General features: G+C 36.3%; 1 protein-coding gene across 4 annotated transcripts in view; it reads left to right on the plus strand.

Moving 5' to 3' along the window:
- BTBD7 (BTB domain containing 7) overlaps nucleotides 1-23,499 on the plus strand; it is an 81,025-nt gene that overhangs the window by 10,423 nt on the left and 47,103 nt on the right. For all 4 annotated transcript variants that reach the window (XM_082852812.1, XM_082852814.1, XM_082852815.1 and 1 more), the window contains exons 2-3: nucleotides 19,616-19,803; nucleotides 20,370-21,449. In XM_082852812.1, the coding sequence (XP_082708938.1) occupies nucleotides 19,722-19,803; nucleotides 20,370-21,449 (1,162 nt within the window). In that variant the 5' untranslated portion in view covers nucleotides 19,616-19,721. The remainder of the gene's footprint in view (nucleotides 1-19,615; nucleotides 19,804-20,369; nucleotides 21,450-23,499) is intronic.

Raw genomic sequence — 23,499 nt, forward strand, 5'->3', positions numbered from 1 at the left:
TGGTACAGGGTTTCTCAACTTTGACACTACTGACATGTTGGGTCAGATAATTCTTTGTTGTGGGGCGCTGTCCTGTACTTGCAAAATGTTTAGCAGCATCCGCAGCCTCTACTCACTAGGTTCTGGTAGTACCCTTCTTCACTCCTAGTTACGGCAACCAAAAATGTCTCCAGGCATTGCCAAATGTCTCCAGGGGAGCAGAGTCACCCAGTTGAAAACTGATGCTTTACTGCATCATCCCTACTCATTTGTTACAATATCTCCTTCTCTTTCATACACACACCTTTCCAGACTTTCACATCCTCTCTATTACTGCCTCACTTCTTGGCACCTTTTGCAGTCTTTTTTGAAAAGAGTTATCAAACATCTCACTCCAGTTTTACTTCCGGTTCAGTTTCCTCTCTTCAGTTCTGTGAAACCACATTTTTCTGGTTTTCCTTTACATCTGTGGCTGCTCCATTTTGGTCTCCTTTATCAGCTCTACTCACTGGACAATGGCATAATTTCTGCTTCTTTCTTACTTTTTCTTATCTCATCAACTCCTGCCTTTCTTGCCTCATTTCTTTGTATGTTGTCCCTCATGTACCTATTAATTCTTAAGCTGTTCTCTCTGTTGAAATGCCCTTACCTATGTTTCTCCCTATTTAAATTCTAATATCCTTCAAGAACCAAAGCAGATGTCATCTTTCCATGAAAGCCTTTTGCAATCACTAAAGCCTTTTCTAGTCCTCTAACGTCCATGCCATGTTCCTGTTCTTTCTCTCTGTCTTCCACTTGCAGCTTTGTGTTATTTATGTATTGGAATATGTCCTGCACTAGACACTAAGCTCATCTTTGTATCCCTGACATTACCTGGCTAAGTGCCCTGCACATACTTGGTGTTTAGATAGTTGTTGCAGCAATGATGAGGAGGTAGCAGTAGAGTGGAAAGGGTTTAGTAAAAACAGTAATGACCTGAAAGGTTGTTAAAAGTAGGAGAAAAAGAAGAAAACTGAAGAAAATTTAAAACTGCTCATGGAATTCTTTACATTCTCTCCTTTCATGGTTTCTTTGATATGGGCCTTTTCTGGTTTCATTCTCCATTTCTAAGCACCTTATTTATTAAGGACCCGTTATGAGCCAGGCACTCTTCAAGATACTTGGAATACAGTAACTGGAAAAGGAAACTGTCCCAGTACTGTAGGAACATAGTCTCTTTGAGGATGTAGAAATCTTAACAATTAATTGCCCCTACAGAGTGGTAAGTACTGAAATTGGAGTGTATCCAAAACTTTCTGGTAGCGCAGAGGAAAGGGGTGACTTCTCAATTTGAAATAAACCTCATTCAGATGCCACTTCTTACATGCAACCTATTTGGGTCACTACCCAGCCTGATTAGTGTTTTCCATGCTTTCCTTTACTTTGTTCTCTTTCAGCTACCAAATTATAAGCATTTCCTGTGCCTCAGTACTTAGCCTTCCGTTCATTCTTTTATATCCTTTTCTTTAGGAAATGGATTTAGTTTTGAGGCTTCAGCTGACAAGTTTCAAAGCCATACCAGCTACAACAAAACATTTTTTTGTTGTGAAATAATACACATGCAAAGAAGCATAGTAAACAAATTTAAGTTTAACTTACTTTTTTAACAAATTATTTTAATGCTGACACCACCATAGTCACTAAATAGAACAGTGGAAGCATGCTCAAAGCCCCACTTATGCCTCTTCTCAATCACAGCCACCTTAAAGGTCACCGCTATTCTGCTTTTTAGGTAATTGCTTCTAAGATTTAAAAAAAAAGAAAAAGAAGAAGCCCTGTACCTGAATATCAACTAGATATTTATTCCAAAACAATATAGTTTCATTTTGGGAGACTGGGAGACAGAGGTGGAGGGAGACATTTCACAGTATTCTATCTTGTTCTTGCACTGAAACCCCGAAGAACATCCCCAGGTTCACTAGGAGGACTCACCTGACAGAGCACATAGTCATACTCATGGAGATCATTTATTACAGCACAGGATACAAAACAAAATCAGCAAAGAAAAAAGACACATGAGGCTAAGTCCAAAGAAAAACAGGGGCAAGTTTCCAAGAGGTCTCTTCCGGTGGAGTCACTCACACAGGTCACACTTAGTTCCTCCAGCACTGACTTGTGACAGCACAAGTGAAATATTGTCTACTAGGGAAGCTCATTAGAGACTCAGCACCTAGGATTTTTACTGATGGCTGGTCACACAGGCATCTACTACCTAACATGTATCAAAATTCCAGGCTCCCAGAAGGAAAGCAAATATGCAGCATAAACCATATTGTTTGCACAGACAGTTTAAGTACAGTGAGCTGTCCTTATCAGTTAAGGAATGGCAAAAACACGGAAAGTCCAAGTTCCCAAAGACCAACCAGGGCCAGCCTTTCAAGCAGGCCTTTCTAAGGATAGCAGTTTCAGGCCTGCTGTGGCTAACTTTTTTCTGCTTGATATTTTTCAATTAAAAATTTAAATAAATAAAAACTCAGCTTTCAAATTGTGTCATTTTCTCTTAAAATGTATCAACACTAACCCAGTGCAAACCTTCACTTTATACATCCACTACTATCATATGATTGAAAGTATGTTCTATGGAACATTGGACATGGCCTATTATTGGTCTTTCTTAAAGTTCAGGAATACTGAATTAAGCAAAGTTATACAGGTTACTTAGCTGCAGGACTCTCAGCCTTTTGCTGTGATGTTTGTGACCTGGCCTCTATCTACCTGTCTTGCCTCATCTTACATTATCTCCCTTCCCTACTTCCCCTGCGTCAGCCACCTTCTTGCTCTTCCTAGAATTTGCTAAACTATTGACTCTGCTGTAACTCCCCAGCATCACATCACTACTACCTCTGTCAATAAATAATATCAAGCTTTATTTATTTATTATTTGGTTGCGCTGGGTGTTGGTTGCGGTAGGCAGGCTCCCTAGTTGCGGCTCACGGGCTCCTTAGTTGTGGCATGCATGTGGGATCTAGTTCCCTGACCAGGGATTGAACCCGGGCCTGCTGCACTGGGAGCGCAGAGTCTTATCCACTGCACCACCAGGGAAGTCCCTCAAGCATTATTTATGTTTATGTATTATTTATATTTATGTATGTGTTTAAGATCTTTCTTCTGTATGCTGTATGTGTTCTTTATGTCTTGTGGGCTTATTAATGCCAATAAATCAACTTATTCTTTCTCATAGCACCCCGTGCCTTTCATGGTATTTATCTCAGTGTATGATTTTATTTTTGTAATTATTTGTTTAAATGTCCATTTCTCTCACTTGATTGTAAGCAACATGAAAACCAAGACTATTTTGTTCACAACTATAACCTTCAACACTTGGCATAGAGCACATAATTGGTATTCAGATTCTTAATGAATAATATAAATAATTCTACAAAACTGGGCTATAGTAAACAGTGTTTCCCAAACTAACCAAGATTTTTTTTTAAGGCTCATTTCATTGTATTTTGCGAGACTGATGTTGTGTAGAATACACTTTGGGAAATACTGATATACTTTAAAGTGTAAAATACTTTACATAGGTAGGATTTGTAGCTAGGAGTTTGTATTTATTGCATATTCTTGATTGAACCTCTGTTAGGAAGATTAATTTAGTGTTGGTGTGCTAGATGAATTAGACTGGAAGCAGAGATCAAGATTGATTTTTGTGACAATTCAAGAGAAGTAATAAATAGTGACTTAGTCTAAGTGATTTGCAGGTGGATTGGTGAACCAGTTTGATATAGAGGAGAAGGATGAGGGAAAGACACCTGCAGTTCTGACACTGGATGCCCAGGATGTCTTCAGCAAACGACATTTGAATAGATTGGAGTAATTGAGTTTCTTCTTCCGGAAAGCATCCTTCTATTAATCTGGAAAATATATCCATCTTGTTTCCAGGCAACACCAGATAATTAAATTATCTTCATATTTAGGAATTAATAAAATTTTTAAAATTAGCATACTGAATTACTTAATAATAACTGTGCTGTAAACTCTTTAACTGTCTAATGACAGCTTTCTGCTGTGGTTGAAGAGTGTGTTTACCTACATACTCTAATTTGGAGATGACAACAAAAATTGAGAACTTTTTTCTATTTTGTTCTAACTACTTACATAGGTATATATAAGTCTGTTTTCTGATATAAAAATGTTTACAGGAAGGAGCCTGAAACTCAGACATTACTAAAGAAAAGACTGAAACAAGTGACTATTTAAAAAATTTAAACATTTATGACAAAAGCCATCATAGTTTTAAAAGGCTAATATGAATATTCTCCCTTGATATTTTAACATTAATATAAAAAGTGTCACAAATTAATAAAAAGAACAGCCACATAGAAGAATGGGCAAAGATTATAAAGAAACACAGAGGCTGATAAATATATTGAGATTCACTTTCACTTATAATTTTTTAAAATGAAGATTAAAATAATGAGATCATTTTTTCCTCCATCAGATTGGCAAAGATTAATAATGACCAGAGTTTTCATGTTCTCATGCAAAGTTGATAGGAATGTAAATTGCAACTTTTCTGACCAGTATATCTCCAAATTAGAAATATATATACCCATTTATCCAGTAATACTATTTCTTTTTTTTTTTTTTTTTTGGCCGCACCTAGCGGCATGTGGGATCTTAGTTCCCCGAACAGGGATCAAACTCGTGCCCCCTGGGTTGGAAGCACAGAGTCTTAACCACTGGACCGCCAGGGAAGTCCCAGTAATATTATTTCTTGATATTTATTCTAATGGTATAGTTTACAGTGGTTAAAGATAGAGGTAAAAGGATTGCAGGACTGTTTATAATATTGAAAAATTGGAAATGATTTTCAATGTTTTGGTGAAATAAATTATGGCATATTTATACAGTACAGTTCTATTTAGGGGTCTTTAAAAGGCAAAGTAAAATTTATATGTACACGTGTTTCTATATCCCTGGTATATTATGAAATGAAAAAATTTTTTTACAGAACTCTTTGTTAAATATCCCTACTTAAAACTATTTGTGTCAAAAATGCTAGAAGGGCTTCCCTGGTGGCACAGTGGTTGAGAGTCCGCCTGCCGATGCAGGGGGGGCCGGGAAGATCCCACATGCTGCGGAACAGCTGGGCCCGTGAGCCATGGCCGCTGAGCCTGTGCATCCGGAAGCGGGAGAGGCCACAACAGTGAGAGGCCCGAGTAATGCAAAAAAAAAAAAAGAAAAAAAAAAAGCTAGAAAAGCAGAAATCAAATTGTTACTTGTTGTCGATGTGGGAAGGGAGGCAGATTTTAGGGAATTGCCTTTTGTCATACTCTGCTGTGTAGGTTTTTTTGGTTTTTTGTTTTTAATTTAAACAACAAAAGTATAATTCTCATAAGTGAATGGGGAAACATTAAGGTTCTGGGGTGGATAGGATAGAGAAAGTTTAACATGTATCTTGTTCTTTGTATATTATGATCTGTTCTACAATCTTTAAAATTCTTTTGAGTCAACAGTGTAACTCTCAACTTTTCAGACTCTAGTAATAGAAGGCAAAAACACTTCCGGGAAGAGAAAGAAATACAGCTAAAAATTACAGAGATGCTAAAAATTATTTTTTTCCATATTTTCAATAAAGAAAATAAACTCATTTTAATCTTGTAAAACAGTAAAACTAAGAGGGGGGAGGGGATGTACACTGCTTGATGGTGGTGCTTTTGTACTGTCACCAAATTGTATGATTAGTTTTCTATTCAAATTAGATACCCCATCTGAAAATGTTCTTAGGAGCACAATGACTTTTCATCAGAAATTTAATAATTAAACATAAACGTTGAATAATTATTTAGGGATTTAAAATTCAACAAAACTAATGATCTCTTCTTTATGCAAAGGAAATGTGTAGGTATGGAGAAAAATAATTAGGTTAATAATACGGAGTTCTGTAGCTAATCATCAAATTTGGAAACAACCCCCTAAAATATTGTTCTTAAATTTAAACTAATTCACCTGCTTGATGTCTAGCAGTGAAACATCTGTAACGTGGTTCACCTTAACTTTTTGTTTTTAATGACTATTTACACTAAAAGCCATTTCTGTTCTTGGATAACCTACTTAAATATTGGTATTAATTTTACATTTAATACACATCCGAATGCATAATAGTTTTCAAGTTTAACATTAAATGTACGTTTAATTTTTATAAATGAGAAAATTTCTACATTTAAAATTATTTCGAAGAATTTAGTATCTAATTTTAATGATTCTTTCACTGGTTTTGGTTTTCTTATCCTATTTAGAATGATCATCACTAGTTTTCCCTAGTGATTATTCTAGGCTGTTCATGACTCCTTGAAGATTATCTTTTAAAAATCTTTTAAAAAGCTAAGAGATAACATATTTCTGACCATGCTGAATGTGCATTTATGAAGCAGGCATTTTATTTAGGAAGTATTTTATAACTAGAAATATTAATACCAAGAATATATAGTATCAATATGAATCTGCACTGTAGCCAGAGTTCTAAGAACCTGGCTCACCTCATTTGTCTGCATTTTTCCCCTCATTTTCTAGCTTAAAAAATTTTAATGGTTACCCTTAAAAGAATATTGCATAAACTTGTGGAATGGGATGTACTTTTAAAAATATTCTTTTAAGAATATGTTTTTAATCGGAAAAAAAAAGTAGCAGCAGGAGACTGACAGCTGTTTTGAATTATAATAGGTTCTATTAGAAGAAGCCCACATGGGCTTTAATAAGATTCTCCTAAGCAGAACTCTAACAAGTAATCTCTATTTGCAGTAACACAACTTAATTTTATAGAAAAATGCAATTTAAAATATATCTTTATTTAATATGAACAAAATGTTTTCTGACTTGCCTTTTATTGGTGGTGGGTAGGTAAGGAAAATACTATTTTTATACATGATCTTGAGCTACTAACTACAGGTGCACAACGTCTTACTTATAATTTGAAATTCTAAGAGTTCTGATAACCATTTCTTTAGGGAGACTCATTTGATGGCAAACAATGATGTGACCTGAATTCATTTGGCAACAAAACCTAACCTGAACTAACACAGCTTAGTTTAAATGTTTAATATATTTTATTGCAAAATATGGGGTAATATGACTAATCTCACTGGGTGTGTTTACATAGTATACAGTAAATGTTTCATATACCATATTACTTTCTTTTAAAAGAGAGAGCATGAGAGAGAGAGAGAGAAGGAAAAGAGTCTGAATTTTAGAATATATCTAGCCCCAAAAGTTTCTCGCTAGTAAGGAATTGTGGACTCTTAAACTGGTGTTTTAAATTGGTGATGAACATTAAATAAAATTTTTATTGGTAGGGCTTCCCTGGTGGCGCAGTGGTTTAGAGTCCGCCTGCCGATGCAGGGGACACGGGTTTGTGCCCCGGGCCGGGAAGATCCCACATGCCGCGGAGCGGCTGGGCCCGTGAGCCATGGCCACTGAGCCTGCGCGTCGGGAGCCTGTGCTCCGCAATGGGAGAGGCCACAACAGTGAGAGGCCTGCATACCGCAAAAAAAAGAAAAAAAAATTTTTTTATTGGTAGAACTAAGATTGAGAAACAGTGTAGTATGTAACACTTTATCGTTTAATTCTGTAGATAGAGTTTAATTACCAAATATGCAGGAAGAATATATGAAAAGTAGAATAAGCTTACAGATTATAGATATGAACTGTAAATTAAAACATATTACTTAAAATTAGATACTGGAGGAGAGAGAGGAGGAAGAAGATACTAGCTGATTTCAGTATTGCTCATAGTAGGGAGCCAGTGGATGGTAGCCAGAAAATAGGGAATTTGGGTATTATATAAAAATATTAGTAAAGTTACTTGTGGGGTAGGGAGAGACTAGGTTGGAGTAGACGGGGAGCAACTAGTCTTTGAATATATCTTATTTTGTGGTTTTGACTTTAGACTCATCTAAACATTTTACAGAATTATGTAGCAAAAGTTAATTAAAAATGCTGTGCCTAAAAATCAAAAGTGAAATAAAAGTGTACTTCCAGTTAGTGATGTAATCACCCAGAGCAAACTATTCCAAGTGACTTACATACACAGTAATTTATAGGATATCCTGAGTTGGGTATATCCTAAGGGTAAAAACGAATTGCCAGAAAAAAAAGATTTTCATTTATCTTAATGTTGATGATAGTGTTGACATTTTAATTCTTGGCTATTGTGTGTGTATTGTGGGATAAAATAAATGAACAATTATGTAGGCAGTGTTGAGAACAGGGTTTTGACATGTGAGAAAGGAGAAACATGTGTAAAGTTAATGAGATTAAGTAAAAACCCTCTAAACCTGAATTTGAATTGGAAGCATCAGTATACACTCAGGATGTGTGTGTATCTAAATACTCATGTGTAGAAAATTCCCTAACTCTTGTACTAAAAAGGCAGCCAGCACCCCCTAGCACCCAGACTGTGGTTTCTAAATACCATTTGTCACTGAGAGGAATTAAGTCTCCTTTAAAGAGATGGCTGATGACAGGTCTAAGGTAAGAAAAATACAAGATATGCCTAGAATAAGGTATAACCCTAGAAAGCAAAGAAGCTCTCAGAGACAAGTAGTGTTGTGTCATATGATCTCAGGGACCAATTTGAATAAGCTTCCACTGTCCAGATATGGGACAATTTGAGCCTCAGTTGGGATAAATACAAATAATGGAAAGCCATCAAATATGTTTAAATCCATGAACACATAATTTTTTTAACTTGCTGATCATCTTTAGAGAATGCTAGGATGTTAATTGTTTTGAAAATTAGTAAATAAAGGTAAAGAATCATTTATTCTTACCTTTCTGTGCAAACAACTGAATAGTTGATGAGTTCCTCTTACAGAAGTATTCCAGCTAATGAATAAAGAAGGAGTGCTAGGATATCACCATGTTGCAGCCCCTAAGGAATTAATGACTCTAGTTGGTGATTACTGTTAATTGTTAATATTAGAGAATGAGAAGTAGACGTTTGGTACCTATTGTTGGAAGTACACATCACCACATGTGAAGCAGTCTTGACAAAATAAACTTTAAAAGTACAAAAATGACACTAAATCTGATTAAGTTGTTAGATCTATAAATTTCTGTAAATACAGGGCTGAGAGAAACATATTAAGCTACATCATGGTGATGCATTTGCCAAAATTCAGACTATGGGAAACTACCATATAACCTGATTTCTTCAACAACAACAAGGAAAAAAAATTGCAAGGGGGAAAGGGTTGGGGAGGGACCTTTTAAAGGAGATTTAAGAGACATAGTCGTCCAGTCACAATGCATGGGCCTTATCTGGATCCTGATTCAAACAAACTAAGAAAAAATAAAACTGGTGGAAATGACAACACTGCCTGGGAAGTTCATATTAAGGAATTGTTCATAATTTTAGATGTGATAATGGTACTGTAGTTGCTCTTTTGTATCCTTTCTTTTAGAGATTCATAAGGAAGTATTTACAGATGAAATAATATGCTATCTGGGATTTGCTTCAAAATAATCCAGAGAGATTGGGTAGAGAGTGGATTGGGATGTAGTGATACAGGACTGCCACAAATTGGTAACTACTGAAACTTGGTAATTGTTGAGCTTTATCTTACTATTCTCTCTACTTTTGTTATATTTTTCTCTCCTTTATTACAGAAGCTGCAAAAGTATCTCCTGCACAGGAGGAAAAACTAAATGATAGGAAGGAGTGAAAATAGAGAAGCATAGTCATATTTGTCTTTGGTGTTTGAATGCTAAGGGATTTGATATTTATGGAGTATAATCCACAATCCAGAAACTTTTTATTGTTCACCAACAATGAGGACCCAACGCAGCCAAAAGTAAATAAATAAAATAAAGCTATTTATTAAAAAAAAAGACTTGTGACAAAAACAACAGTGTAGTTAGACATATAGACGCATAAGGAAGACATGGCTGTTCCCATCAGAAAGGTTGATATAGAACTGAGAACTTTTTGTTTGTTTCTTTGTTTGTTTGTTTTGTGGTACGCGGGCCTCTCACTGTCGTGGTCTCTCCCGTTGCGGAGCACAGGCTCCGGACACGCAGGCTCAGCGGCCATGGCTCACGGGCCCAGCCACTCCGTGGTATGTGGGATCTTCCCGGATCGGGGCGCGAACCCATGTCCCCTGCATCGGCAGGCGGACTCTCAACCACTGCGCTACCAGGGAAGCCCCTTGTTTTTTTTGGTTTTTTTTTTTTTTTGCGGTACGCGGGCCTCTCACTGCCGTGGCCTCTCCCGCTGCGGAGCACAGGCTCCGGACGCTCAGGCTCAGCGGCCATGGCCCACAGGCCCAGCCGCTCTGCGACATGCGGGATCCGCCCGGACCGGGACACGAACCCATGTCCCCTGCATCGGTAGGCGGACTCTCAACCACTGCGCCACCAGGGAAGCCCAGAACTGAGTACTTTTAAGGTACTTCCTTCTTTAGGGGGAAAAACACTGAATTAGGGATCAGAATGACTGGTATCTAGTTTTGTCTTTGCCATTTTACTATATATTAATATTTTACTTTGGATAAGTCACTTCATCTTTTTACCTTAATTACCTAATTCAGAGATTAGAGAATGAAGCCTGTCCTATCTACATTGAAGACTTAATGTGAGGATAAAATGACTTAATGTGTAGAAAAACATTTTGTAAACTATATATCCCTGTTAGAAGATACTCCTGCTACAGTCATTAAAAGAATGTAAAAAAGGGGAGCACATGTCATTGCTTTTTTAGTGGGGCCTTTTTTTCCATTTACTTTTTAAAAATTATGATTAAAGATACGTATAACATTAAATTTAACATTTTAACCAGTTTTAAGTGTACATTCACATTGTTGTGCAACCATCACCACCATCCACCTCCAGAACTTTTCATTTTCTCCAATGGAAACTCTGTACCATCAAACACTAACTCCCCAGTCCCTGGCAACCTGCAGGGGGGTTTCTGTCCCTGTGATTTTAACTACTGTAGATGCCTCATATAAGTAGCGTCATATAACATTAGTCCTTCTGTGCCTGGCTCATTTCACTTAACATAATATCCTCAAGGTTTATGCATGTTGTAGCATGTATTAGAATTTCCTTCATTTTTAAGGCTGAATGATATCCCGCTGTACATATATACCACACTTTGTTCATCCGTTTGTCTGTCGATGGACATTTAGTTTGCTTCCACCTTTTGGGTGTACCACCCTGTTTGAGTCCCTGTTTTCTTAGTTGGGGGGTGTGTTATATAGCCAGAGGTGGAATTGCTGGATCATATGGTAATTCTACATTTAATTTTTATTTTTAAATTTAATTTTTGGATGGACCATGGTGCTTTTTTTTTAAACAATACTGTTTATATATTTTGAAATATCTCAAAAGAGTCATATTTGAGGCTGTATGCACACTGTGATCTATACTTTTTTTTTCCCTAAGAAATGTTTTTTTACTCCCAAGAACTAGTGCAGTTTTAATTAAATCACACTCTTGTAAGAGGCTTAGGCTGTATATGTGGAATATGGATCCTGAGAAACAATTTTTGGACTGAAGAGCTCAAAGAATGTTTACAAACAAGTATTTCCTTATTAAACGGTTATTTTTTAAAAATTGATTTCATTCAGCTGTTTTCAGCTCAATACTTCGTATATGCCAGGCACTGTTCTATGTGCTGAGGATTTAGTGTCAAATAAATGAAGTTCTGGCTCAGTGTAAGTGGAGCTTACATTGTAGCATGAGACAGTTAACAAGCAAACAAGTATATATTCAATAATTTCAAGTGCTGAAAAGTGCTACAAAGAAAAATAAAGTGAAGAAAGGGGATAGAGAATGATGGGATGGGACAGGATGTTGTTTTTAGAGGATGATTAGGGAAGGCGTCTTTGAGGAGATGGCATTTGAGCAAAGGCCTGAATAAAGTGAGAGAGTGAACCCTGTGAAGACTTTGTGGAAAAGTGTTACTGATGAAGGGAATAGCAGGTCCCAAGGTGGGAGCTTTTAAAGGAGACAACTCAGAAGTTAAATGAAGATCTATCTCAACCAGTACCCAGTACCCATATGAGGAAATGGATTGGTTTAAGATATCTCATTGGAAAGAAAAGAGAAAAATAAAGATGGAAAAAATGTTGGGGAAATTGATTTGTATATTCTGTTAATGATTTTCGAACTTTGGGGACTTCCCTGGTGGTCCAGTGGGTAAGACTCTGCACTCCCCGCGTTGCATCCCTGGTCGGGGAGATAGATCCCGCGTGCCACAATGAAGATCTGGCACAGCCAAAATAGATAGATAGATAGATAGATAGATACATGCATACATACATACATACATACAACTTTGATAATTCTGGAATCACAGTGGGTGATAGAGGCTTAAGGGCTCGTATACTATTCCCTTATGTATATTTTTGAAATGTTTCAGGCTACAGTTTAAAATCAGAAATATGTAAATATGAAAGAGCAAATAACATTTTTTCTAAATATAAAAATTAAAATGTACTACATTATTTCTGGCAAATGTTATAATTTTATAAAATACTGTTTATTTCATTTGATGTTGAAATATTTATATATATATTATTAATGGGTGATAAAATGAAACATTCCTGAAATGGAAGGATTTTGCCTGTCTAAATATTTTTTCAAATGAGCTCTGTGATGCTTGAAGAGAAATATAGTAATAACTATTCTATTTTACTTTACCTGGAAGAGATTTCCTTAGATAAGTGAATTTTTAACCTTAGCCATAAAGCTTCACAAATGTATATTTTCTGATGACAATAGTTTTTTGATGGCAATGTTTGTAGATTTTTTCAAACTTTAAATTGTGGTAAAATATAACACAAAATTGACCATCTTAACCATTTGTAAGTGTACAATTCAATGGCATTACATATTGTTGTGCGTACATACTGTTGTGCATCTGTCACCACCACCCATCTCCAGAACTTTTCATCTTTCAAAACTGAAACTCTCTACCCATTAAACACTAACTCCCCATTCCCTTGCTCCCACCTCCAGCCTATGGACACTACCATTCTGTTTTCTGTCTCTATGATTTTAACTACTCTAATTGCCTCATGGTAAGTGGAATCATACAGTATTTGTCGTTTTGTAACTGACGTTTCACAGCATAATGTCTTTAAAGTTCATCCATGTTGTAGCATGTATCAGAATTTCCTTCCTTTTTAAGCCTGAGTAATATTCCATTGTATGCACATACCACATTTTGCTTTTCATCAGTTGATGGACACTTGGGTCGCTGCCACGTTTTAGCTACTGTGAATAATGCTACTATGAACATGGGTGTACAAATATGTCTTTGAGACCCTGCTTTTAGTTCTTTTGGGTATATAGCCAGAAGTTAAATTGCTGGATCATATGGTAAATCTATTTTTAATATTTTGAGGAACTTCTGTGCTGTTTGCCCCAGTAGCCATTTCCACAGTGCACAACAGTGTATGAAGTTTCCAGCGCTCCACATCCTTGCCCAACATTTGTTACTTTCTGTTTCACTGATAATAGCCATCCTAATAGGTTTGAGGTGGTATCTCATTGTGGTTTTGATTTGCATTTCCCTATTGATCAGTGATGTTGTCTTTTCGTGTGCTTATTTGGCTATTCATATATCTTCTTTGGAAAAATGTCTATTCAAGTCCTTTTCCCATTTTCTAATCAGGTTTTTTTGTTGTTGTTGAGGTGTAGGAAATTTATATTCTGGATATGAATCCCTTATCAGATATATGATTTGCAAATATTTTCTTCCATTCTGTGGGTTTATAATTAATTCACTTTCAAAAACGAGGTTGACCAAAATGAAATTGAAGTCCCTTTTAGCTCCATGAGTCTGACTTCTCTGCCTTAATAAGTATGTTTAATGGAACGTAATTTCACCTCAATGAGTTGCTGCTATCATAAACATTCTTGTTCTGTGTCACTGGAATGAATAGGGTTTGTGGTACTGGGTGGAGGTCATCTGCCTCTGTGTTAGATGGCCCTAGAGAGACATATGAGCCTAGTTGGTGGCTTTCTAAACTCTCACTCTGATCTCATCTATTTGAAGATGCCTTCAAAAGGCAAAGGTCTCTTGCTGACTGCTTCTGATTTACTGTTCACAGTCTCTTTTTGTTTTGTTGTTCTTATTAGGTGTCCAAGGATAGCACTGAAGATTACAATATCTGTGACTTTAGGCAAGTTACTAACCTCTCAGACTCATCAGCTTAAAAAAGTGGGGAGCAGTATTTGGAGAATTAAATGGGTTTAATACATATAAAGGCTCTAAGAACAGAGTCTGGCATATAGTAAACCCTCAATAAATGTTAGTTGTTATGTTAAGTAAAACATGTTTGGGTAATGAGAATGGGCATATGAAGTTATATTCTTTTAACTTAGTTTTTTTTTTTTTTTTCTTTTTAAGCTTTATTTCTAGCTGCTCTGAAAATGTGAGATTTGGCTATAGAAGTGATCATCCCACTTTACCTCATTAGGCCTGTACCCCTTTTCACTCTCAAGCATCCTGATTTGAATGATATGATTTGAATGATGTGGTCACCTTAGATTTGACAGAAGTGAAATATTACTATAGTTTTACATTTCTTTTTAATTATAATTGTTTTTCATATTCACATATGCCCCACATTCCTGTTCTTCTATAATTATCCGTAAAAATTGGACTAAGTGGAAAGCATGTTTAAATTCCAAAGTCCAATTGCCTTTTTTTTCTCTGTACACTAACATTTAATATAGAAGTAACCCCCCTCCCCATCCTCATTTTCCAAATCAATAAGTATTACAGCTTCAGCGGATTTTAGGAACCCTGTTTTGACGTAATTTATAGATGTTGCAACCCATACATTTCAGTTTAGGTTTACAAAAACTGAGACTCATAGAAGTTAAATGTAGCTTATCCTGTGTAAGTGGTAAATTAGTGACAAGAGGGAGAACTCTATCCCAGATACCTGACACTCATTGTTCTCTCTGCTGCCTAAAGTGTAACAAGTATTTTTATGCAAAGGTCAGAGTTTTCTAAACTCTGCAAGTGTTCTGCAAGTCCATTCTTTTAATGCTCTGTGGGGCAAAGGGCCTCCTTTAGATTATGCTGAATACTTCCTCTTGGAGGTTCACAATGCACCTTACCACTTTAAAGATGCCAAAAAGTTCTGAAGTAAAGAAAAGTAAAGCTTTGTTTAATACTGCATTTTCCAAACATTGCGAAAACTGTTTGGAAATGCTAGCCTAGGGATTTGGGGAGGAGAGAGAGGTTGATTTTTGGTTTTGAAATTTTTTTCATAGGGTTGTTAATTCTTTCTGTTGCATTCAGCATGATTTTTCTCCCTTAGTTGGGTCTACTACAATCACTGAAGCTTATTTTAAGCCAGTTGGCTCCTCTGATTGAGATTGGTCATGTCAACTATTAACAGAAGGAGCTCCCCCAGAAAGGTGATTCTAGGAAAAGGGTTTATGAGTTCCCTAGGGCTATTTGCATCCTCTGGGCCTCTCCCAGTCCCATAGGCCCTCTCTTTCCCTTTCCTTTCCTGTCATATCATACAAAGATTAGATTTCATCTTGTTCTGTGTAGGATACAGACAAAGCTTGCCTGGAATGAAAACATCCCTGGAGAGGTAAGACTGTGACTGACTCTCACTTCCAGCATTTAAAGGCAGTGGATTCGATTAAGAAATAAATAACATCATACTGTGTTCCACTTGGCATGAGGTTTTGGTTACCTAAGAAATAAATTGTTCTCTGAGAATTTTGAGAGATACAGCTTTAGTAACTTAGTCAGGGTTACCCCCAGGATTTGGAATTGGGGATACAGGGTGGACTTAAGGGTTATATCTGATCCAGAAAAGATTCTCCCACCAAGTCTTTCCAAGACCTGTGTTTATTTTAGTATTAGAGCTCTAGTAGAAGATATTAATGTCACCCAAATCAGTTCATCTTGAAGGGGATTTCCATTGACTAGGCGCTACCAGGAAGAGACTCTGTCCCTAAGTCCCAAAGACATTTTTATTTCAAGCCACATCACCAGAGTGAGACCCCAGCTGTCCTGGTGGTGCTAATTATAGTGGCAAATGGCCAAGCATCTGTATCTCAGCTGTGACTTCTCTAGTGCTTGCTAGGTGTTCTTGTGTCTTCAGTGGGTCTGGTGATGTCTTCTAACCCTTCTGTGGTTGCTTTAGAATATCTAATTGTGCTCATCATAAAACTGAGATTTTTTTAAGGCATTTTTGGCATGGTTTAAATCTCAAGCAGACCAGTGTAATAATGTTTGGTGTCCCTGCAAACTGTACAAAATTCTCAGATGAAGATTATTCTCGTATATGTGTGTGCACACATTTATGTGACAAAGTGAGAACAGTTAACTCTGTCCACTTCTATAGATGCTCTGACTTTTCTTCATCTGGAAGCAAGCCTCCATTCTTCCTTGGTTTGTTTTGACAGCATACTTTGTGCTATGTTAGTGGGTTTACTCTGCAGTCATTAGAAATCAAAAAGCAAAACAGAACAACAACAACAACAAAAAATGAAGCAACATGGAACTTCACGAATTGAAGTTGGAAGAATGCAACTTCCTTCCTTAAAGAAGGAAGTGAGACGAGGACTACCATTAGAGTGACACTTTATTATTTATTTTTTTACCATCTTTATTGTAGTATAATTGCTTTATAATGGTGTGTTAGTTTCTGCTTTATAACAAAGTGAATCAGCTATACATAAACATACATCCCTATATCTCCTCCCTCTTGCGTCTCCCTCCCGCCCTCCCCATCCCACCCCTCTAGGTGGTCACAAAGCACTGAGCTGATCTCCCTGTGCTATGCAGCTGCTTCCCACTAGCTATCTATTTTACATTTGGTAGTGTATATATGTCCATGCCACTCTCTCACTTCATAGAGTGACACTTTAGAAACACTTTATCAGCACTTTCCACCATCCACCATTACTTCCAGATTTAAAGCTCATCTTTTTAATCTTTTTTTTTCTCATTTTGGTAAAGGCTTTTACTTTGCATGTTTTTATTCTGGATTTTTCTTAATATATTTCAAACTTTTTTTGAGAAAGGATTGCCTATGCTGTTTTTATGTTTTAAATACAAATCTTTAGTGACTGAGAATAGGATTTGACCTGTAAATGAGGCCACAGACTTGGCTTTCCAGGATCCTATTTTCTTTTCCTTTCTTTTTTTTTTTTTTTTTAATATTTAACTATGGTTGATTTACAATATTGCGTTAGTTTCAGGTGTACATCTTCAGATTCTTTTCCATTATAGGTTATTACAAGATATTGAATATAGTTCCCTGTGATATATAGTAAATCCTTGTTGTTTATTTTATATATAGTGCTGTGTATCTGTTAATCCCTTATCCCTCCCCTTCCCTTTTCCCCTTTGGTAACCATAAGTTTGTTTTCTGTGTCTGTGCATCTGTTTCTGGTTTGTAAATAAGTTGATTTGTATTGTTTTTTAGAGACCCTATTTTCTTTTAAAGAACCAGTAAAAATGCCTGATAGAACCTTGAAACTTTTTAAGGAGCTCAATTTGAAACCTAAGATTTATTACTTAGACTTACTGTTTTTTAAAGTTTGAACTGAAATTAACACAGGCACATTTAGTTTCCATTTTATAAAAGTTGACAACATTCAAAGTGAATGACCAAAAAATTGCTTTTTCTACCTTTTTAATATTTAAGAATAGAAAACTGTGAATTTACGTACACTGAGCATCAACCTTTAAGAAAACTGACTTTTCTGGAAGAAGTAATTTTCTTGATTAAACCCTCTGGATTCCTTGCTGGGTAGTTCTTAACAGAATGTACTGTCGGGCTTCCCTGGTGGCACAGTGGTTAAGAATCCGCCTGCCAATGCAGGGGACACGGGTTTAAGACCTGGTCCGGGAAGATCCCACATGCTGTGGAGCAACTAAACCTGTGCGCCACAACTACTGAGCCTGCTCTCTAGAGCCCCGAGCCACAACTACTGAGCCCTCGTGCCACAACTACTGAAGCCCACGCACCTAGAACCCGTGCTCTGCAACAAGAGAAGGCACTGCAATGAGAAGCCTGCGCAGCACAGCGAAGAGTAGCCCCTGCTCACTGCAACTAGAGAAGGCCCGTGTGCAGCAATGAAGACCCAATGCAGACAAAAATAATAATAATAAGTAAAATAAATATTTTTTAAAAATCTAAAAAAAACCCAGAACGTACTGTCACATCTCTTGCTGCCGTGCATCAGTAACGTGCACTGAAGTAAAAAGTCTGTAATGTGCTGTGTTCTCCTAGGGTAGGTAGGTAAACTTCAAATAGGAAATTACATTTGCTCATGTGAGCATATGATTTGATTGAAGTTACTGCTACTTTGCATGATATGTAATTAGTAGAAAGTTTCCCAGTTTTCTCTTGAACACTATAGGTAGATAATTCTATGCTTAGATAAACAAATTTCCACATATTTATAGTAGGAAAAGATTGAAGGAAAGGACAAATGTAGAGTGATTTTCTTAAACTTGAATTCCTAAGGTTACACTGTGTAACAGAGATGAAAATAAATTCCAAGAATCTTGACATAGTTCTGTTTTCCAGCAGGTTTTTTGTGATATGTATGTGTGTGTGTTTAACTCTTATTTGTTAAAACGTTTCATTCTTAATTATGAGGCCAGATTGACTGCCTACTGGTTGGTTTCCTAACAGTTCCAATAATAGATTTTAAGTTGTGTTTTCTCTTAAGCCATGATTGCTTTTGGTCAGATAAATTTTATATATCTGGATGGTATAAATATTTTGAAGCATTCCTGTTGACACTCAGAGAATTTCTTCTCTTTGCGCTTATATCTTCTGCTTGCAGCTCTGAGACTTAAGGTTCCGTGATGTAGAATTTAATCTATAATTGTTAAAATTATCTCTTAAACTGGTACTACCCTGTCCCTGTTAAGTCATAATATCAGGTAAAAGAAAGTAGTGTTTTTATTTCAGGGCTTTATGGAGAGGAATGATAAAAGTTTTTGTTTTTCCTTGTGTCTCCTCACTGTACTTATTATAACTTCTCTCAAAATTGCTATAGAACAAGTAGCCTAAAGATAATTTAGTTTGAACTGTCCACCTTTCCTTCCCCCTCTTTCAGTAAAATGCCTAATTACACAGATTAAGGATCAATTTAAACAATTTTATCTAAGGTAGAAAAACAGCAAACCATTCAACTATCTGTTCTCTGTATGTCTGCATCAACATACATGCATTTGCACTACTGGTATCAAACACCTCTTAAGTGTTTGTAAATGGCTTAGAATGTTAGATTATATTGACTGGTGGTTGCTTCTAAGGAAAAAAAAATTTTTGAAAAGTTTCTTTTTAGTCTAAATACTTTTCCCTGTGATTTGAAATATTCTTTCTGTAACTATATTTAAATAAGTCTGATATGTTACTTTTTACTTTCTTAGAAAGTATATAATTGGTACCTTTTATGGCTCAAGATTACAGATAGTACTGATTCATAGTTCAACTGTTTGTTTACATTTTCTGAAATTTTTACATGTGAATTTTACAGCATGTCATTATTTGCAAATAAAAGCAGTTTTCAGTAGCTTGCTTTTTTTTTAACTGTACAATTTGAGATACATTTGAAAAAATGAATTAAATTATTTTTGTTTCATATCAAGAAATGGATGAAAAGAGGCTACTGGATCCAGGGTTGAAAGTTCGTAAAGGCCTCTGGGATTATACTCTGAAGAACCAGCAGATGGAATGCCTGAGTGACTGAAGAAAATGGGTGCTAATGCATCTAACTATCCTCATTCATGTTCCCCGAGGGTAGGGGGAAATTCTCAAGCCCAACAGACGTTTATAGGTAACTGTTTCCGTTTTTCTAACTTCATTTTCTTTTGTGAGTATAAATAGAATCGGGTTTTCGGTGGTCTTTTTGGATTAAAAAAAGGATTAAGCTATGGAAAAAGTTATTACAGATAATAATTCTGTAGCATCCAGATTTTTTCCCATCAAATGTAAATCTGGCTTATATGATTTTTATCCTAAGCAAGCTGCTATAGCACAGTTGAGCTTTTCTTTGGTTTTCTTAACCATAATTGCCAGTTACCCTAGGAAAACTAGGAATCTCCATTGGTGTGGAAACAGCAAAATATGTTTCTTGTGTCTTGGTCCATTTGTTTTGCCCATACAAATGCAGCATTTTTTACAATTAATAATCTGCTTTGTTTGTCCCTATTCTTTCTTTAATATAAAAATGAGTTATCTGAACTCTTTAGTCTTCCTTTATGAAAACAGAAATCAGTTTTATTTGAATGGTTCAGAAATGTCTGTAAATATTTTTAGCACAAAATGCATATTAAATTGAATGCTGAAAATGACTGTCACGAAAAAAGAGACAAGTTTTCATTTGTTTAATTTCCTTCTTAGGGACATCATCCTATTCTCAGCAAGGCTATGGTTGTGAATCAAAATTATATAGCCTTGACCATGGCCATGAGAAACCACAAGACAAAAAAAAGAGAACCTCTGGCCTTGCCACCCTCAAGAAGAAGTTCATCAAGCGTCGAAAATCTAATAGGTCTGCTGATCACGCCAAGCAGATGCGAGAACTCCTCTCTGGGTGGGATGTTCGAGATGTCAATGCATTAGTGGAGGAATATGAGGGAACTTCAGCCTTAAAGGAGCTTTCTCTACAAGCCAGTTTGGCTAGACCAGAAGCCCGGACATTGCAGAAAGATATGGCCGATCTTTATGAGTACAAGTATTGTACTGATGTAGACTTAATATTTCAAGAAACTTGTTTTCCTGTTCATCGTGCCATTTTGGCAGCAAGATGTCCATTTTTTAAAACACTACTTTCTTCCTCACCCGAGTATGGGGCAGAGATCATAATGGACATCAGTACAGCTGGTATAGATATGCCCATGTTTTCTGCGTTGTTACACTACCTTTATACAGGAGAGTTTGGAATGGAGGACTCAAGGTTTCAAAATGTTGATATCCTCGTTCAGCTTAGTGAAGAATTTGGAACACCAAATTCCCTTGATGTAGATATGCGTGGACTCTTTGATTACATGTGTTATTATGATGTCGTCCTTAGTTTTTCTTCAGACTCTGAACTGGTTGAAGCTTTTGGTGGAAATCAGAACTGTTTAGATGAAGAGCTCAAAGCTCATAAGGCTATTATTTCAGCACGGTCCCCATTTTTCCGAAATTTATTACAAAGGAGGATACGGACTGGTGAAGAAATCACAGACCGAACTTTAAGGACTCCCACAAGAATTATATTAGATGAGTCCATTATACCAAAAAAATATGCGAAAGTTATATTACACTGTATGTATACTGACGTGGTGGACCTCTCCGTTTTGCACTGTAGCCCCTCTGTGGGGAGTCTCAGTGAAGTTCAGGCTCTCGTCGCAGGGAAGCCAAACATGACTAGGGCAGAAGAAGCCATGGAACTTTACCACATAGCACTGTTCTTGGAATTTAACATGCTTGCACAAGGTATGAAATTCTGATTTTTAATCTTGATTTCTAAAATGACATATTTGTCTTCCAAATTGAAAACACAACCAATATGTTCCATGATTTCAGTGTCTGGGATGTAACAGGGTCAGTTTTTTCAAATCTGTAGTTATGACATCTGAGACAGAATGAGGGTTAGTTTTAATGTGGCTCTTCATTTGGTATTAAAACCAAGCATTCAAAACTAATGACTAAGCAATAGATGAGACTTGAGGCTCTTTCTTCCGTAATGTAAGATGATAGGTGTGGGAATATATAATTACCCAGCTACCATCCACCTACACCCTGTCTGCTCTTGAGCTTTGAGCTAGCCCTGTTTCCCAGATTTCAAGGTTATTCTTGATCTAAGACTCCTTGGGTGACTTAGATTCTCATATTTACACCAGTGCCTTATTGATTCTTAAATATTTAGAATAAGAATGAAAGTTCATTACAGAAATGAAGATAGTCCCATTTGGATACAAATTAATTGAATCAAAGAATTGGGCAAGGTTTCTGACTTAAATTTTAAAATATTCTATATCTTTTCAAGTTCAACTTGTACCTCAAGCAACAGTTTACAGGGCATAAGGCAGAGTTAGTGCTTAGACTCGTGCCTTCATTTAATTTAAACTGAAACTAAGTTAGAATGGCACATTTTGTGTGTTACAAGCAAATAAATACATGAAAGTTACATTAAAAGAATTGTATATCTGTTGGTAAACATTAGAATCTTAACATTTCAGAGCTGGAAAGAAATCTTCCATGGGAGAGCAAAGGGAATTTGCTGGCTTGACAGAATGCACTCTTAGCTTTCTATGGCTCTATATTAAAAGAAAACAAGCTATATGACATGAAACTACTTGAGAAATTTAGCTGGTGAGGGTTTGCTAAAAGAACACTAGAAGTTGCCAATTAGAAGAGAATGTTAATGGTTTGGGTAAAAGACATTAATTTAAATAAGGAAAGCTAAGCACATTTTTCTAACTTGAAAAAATGTATGGCTAAATCAACAAATTAATAAGACTTTGAGAAATAAAAATAAAAGCCCCAGTTAAATAACAATGTCAGTGACAACATGAATGAGAGAGATTATCAGAAGACATTATAAACATGAGTGAAAAAGTTAAGATTTCTATTACGTAAAGAATCTTTTAAAATCTTATTTTACCATTACCTGTGTAGTAATAGTACTAATTTTGTTTTATTACCATAATCAAAATGTCATCAAAATATTTTCTTACTAGTTTAAAACAAAAATTATTAGTAATAGACTATTAGACATCAGAATATAGGAAAATATGTCACAAAAATAACCTAGCAGCTTGACCTACCATTCTTTCATTCTGTAAAAGCAAATTTGTCAGAAAATGCCTCTACAGAAAAATTTAAAGGTTGCAACATTACCAAAAAGAGATAATAATCTCTATTTTCTCAAAATGGCTTTATTTTTTTGACAAGTTTAAATAATAAGAAACCAAAATGTACTGTGTATACTTTACTGTTTTTAAAAATGGGAAAGCACTCCTTAATGTTTTTTTGTTTTGTTGCTGTTAAGTTTTTAATGGAAAGTAAAATGGTGAGCCAGTTCTTGGATCTTGGATAATACTTGATCTAGAGTTCTTTTATGTTAAGTGAGTTAAATTTTTTATATATATAATTTAGCTAGAAATTGTATTTTTTGGAGCACATTTAAAGCTATAAAACAACACTCCTTGCAGAACCTTAATTTTGGTTACTTAAAACAAGCAAACAAATATTCCCTTAAATTTGGGTGTACATGGGCTTCCCTGGTGGCGCAGTGGTTGAGAGTCCGCCTGCCGATGCAGGGGACACGGGTTCATGCCCCGGTCCGGGAAGATCCCACATGCCGTGGAGCAGCTGGGCCCGTGAGCCATGGCCGCTGAGCCTGCTTGTCCGGAGCCTGTGCTCCGCAACGGGAGGGGCCACAACAGTGAGAGGCCCGCGTACTGAGGAAAAAAAAAAAAATTGGGGTGTACATGACTCTCTGTTTCCTTTAATTATTCAAAATACAGAGTTTGGGTTATTT

Source organism: Leucopleurus acutus (assembly GCF_964270905.1).
Source record: "Leucopleurus acutus genome assembly, chromosome: 1".
Classification (NCBI taxonomy): domain Eukaryota; kingdom Metazoa; phylum Chordata; class Mammalia; order Artiodactyla; family Delphinidae; genus Leucopleurus; species Leucopleurus acutus.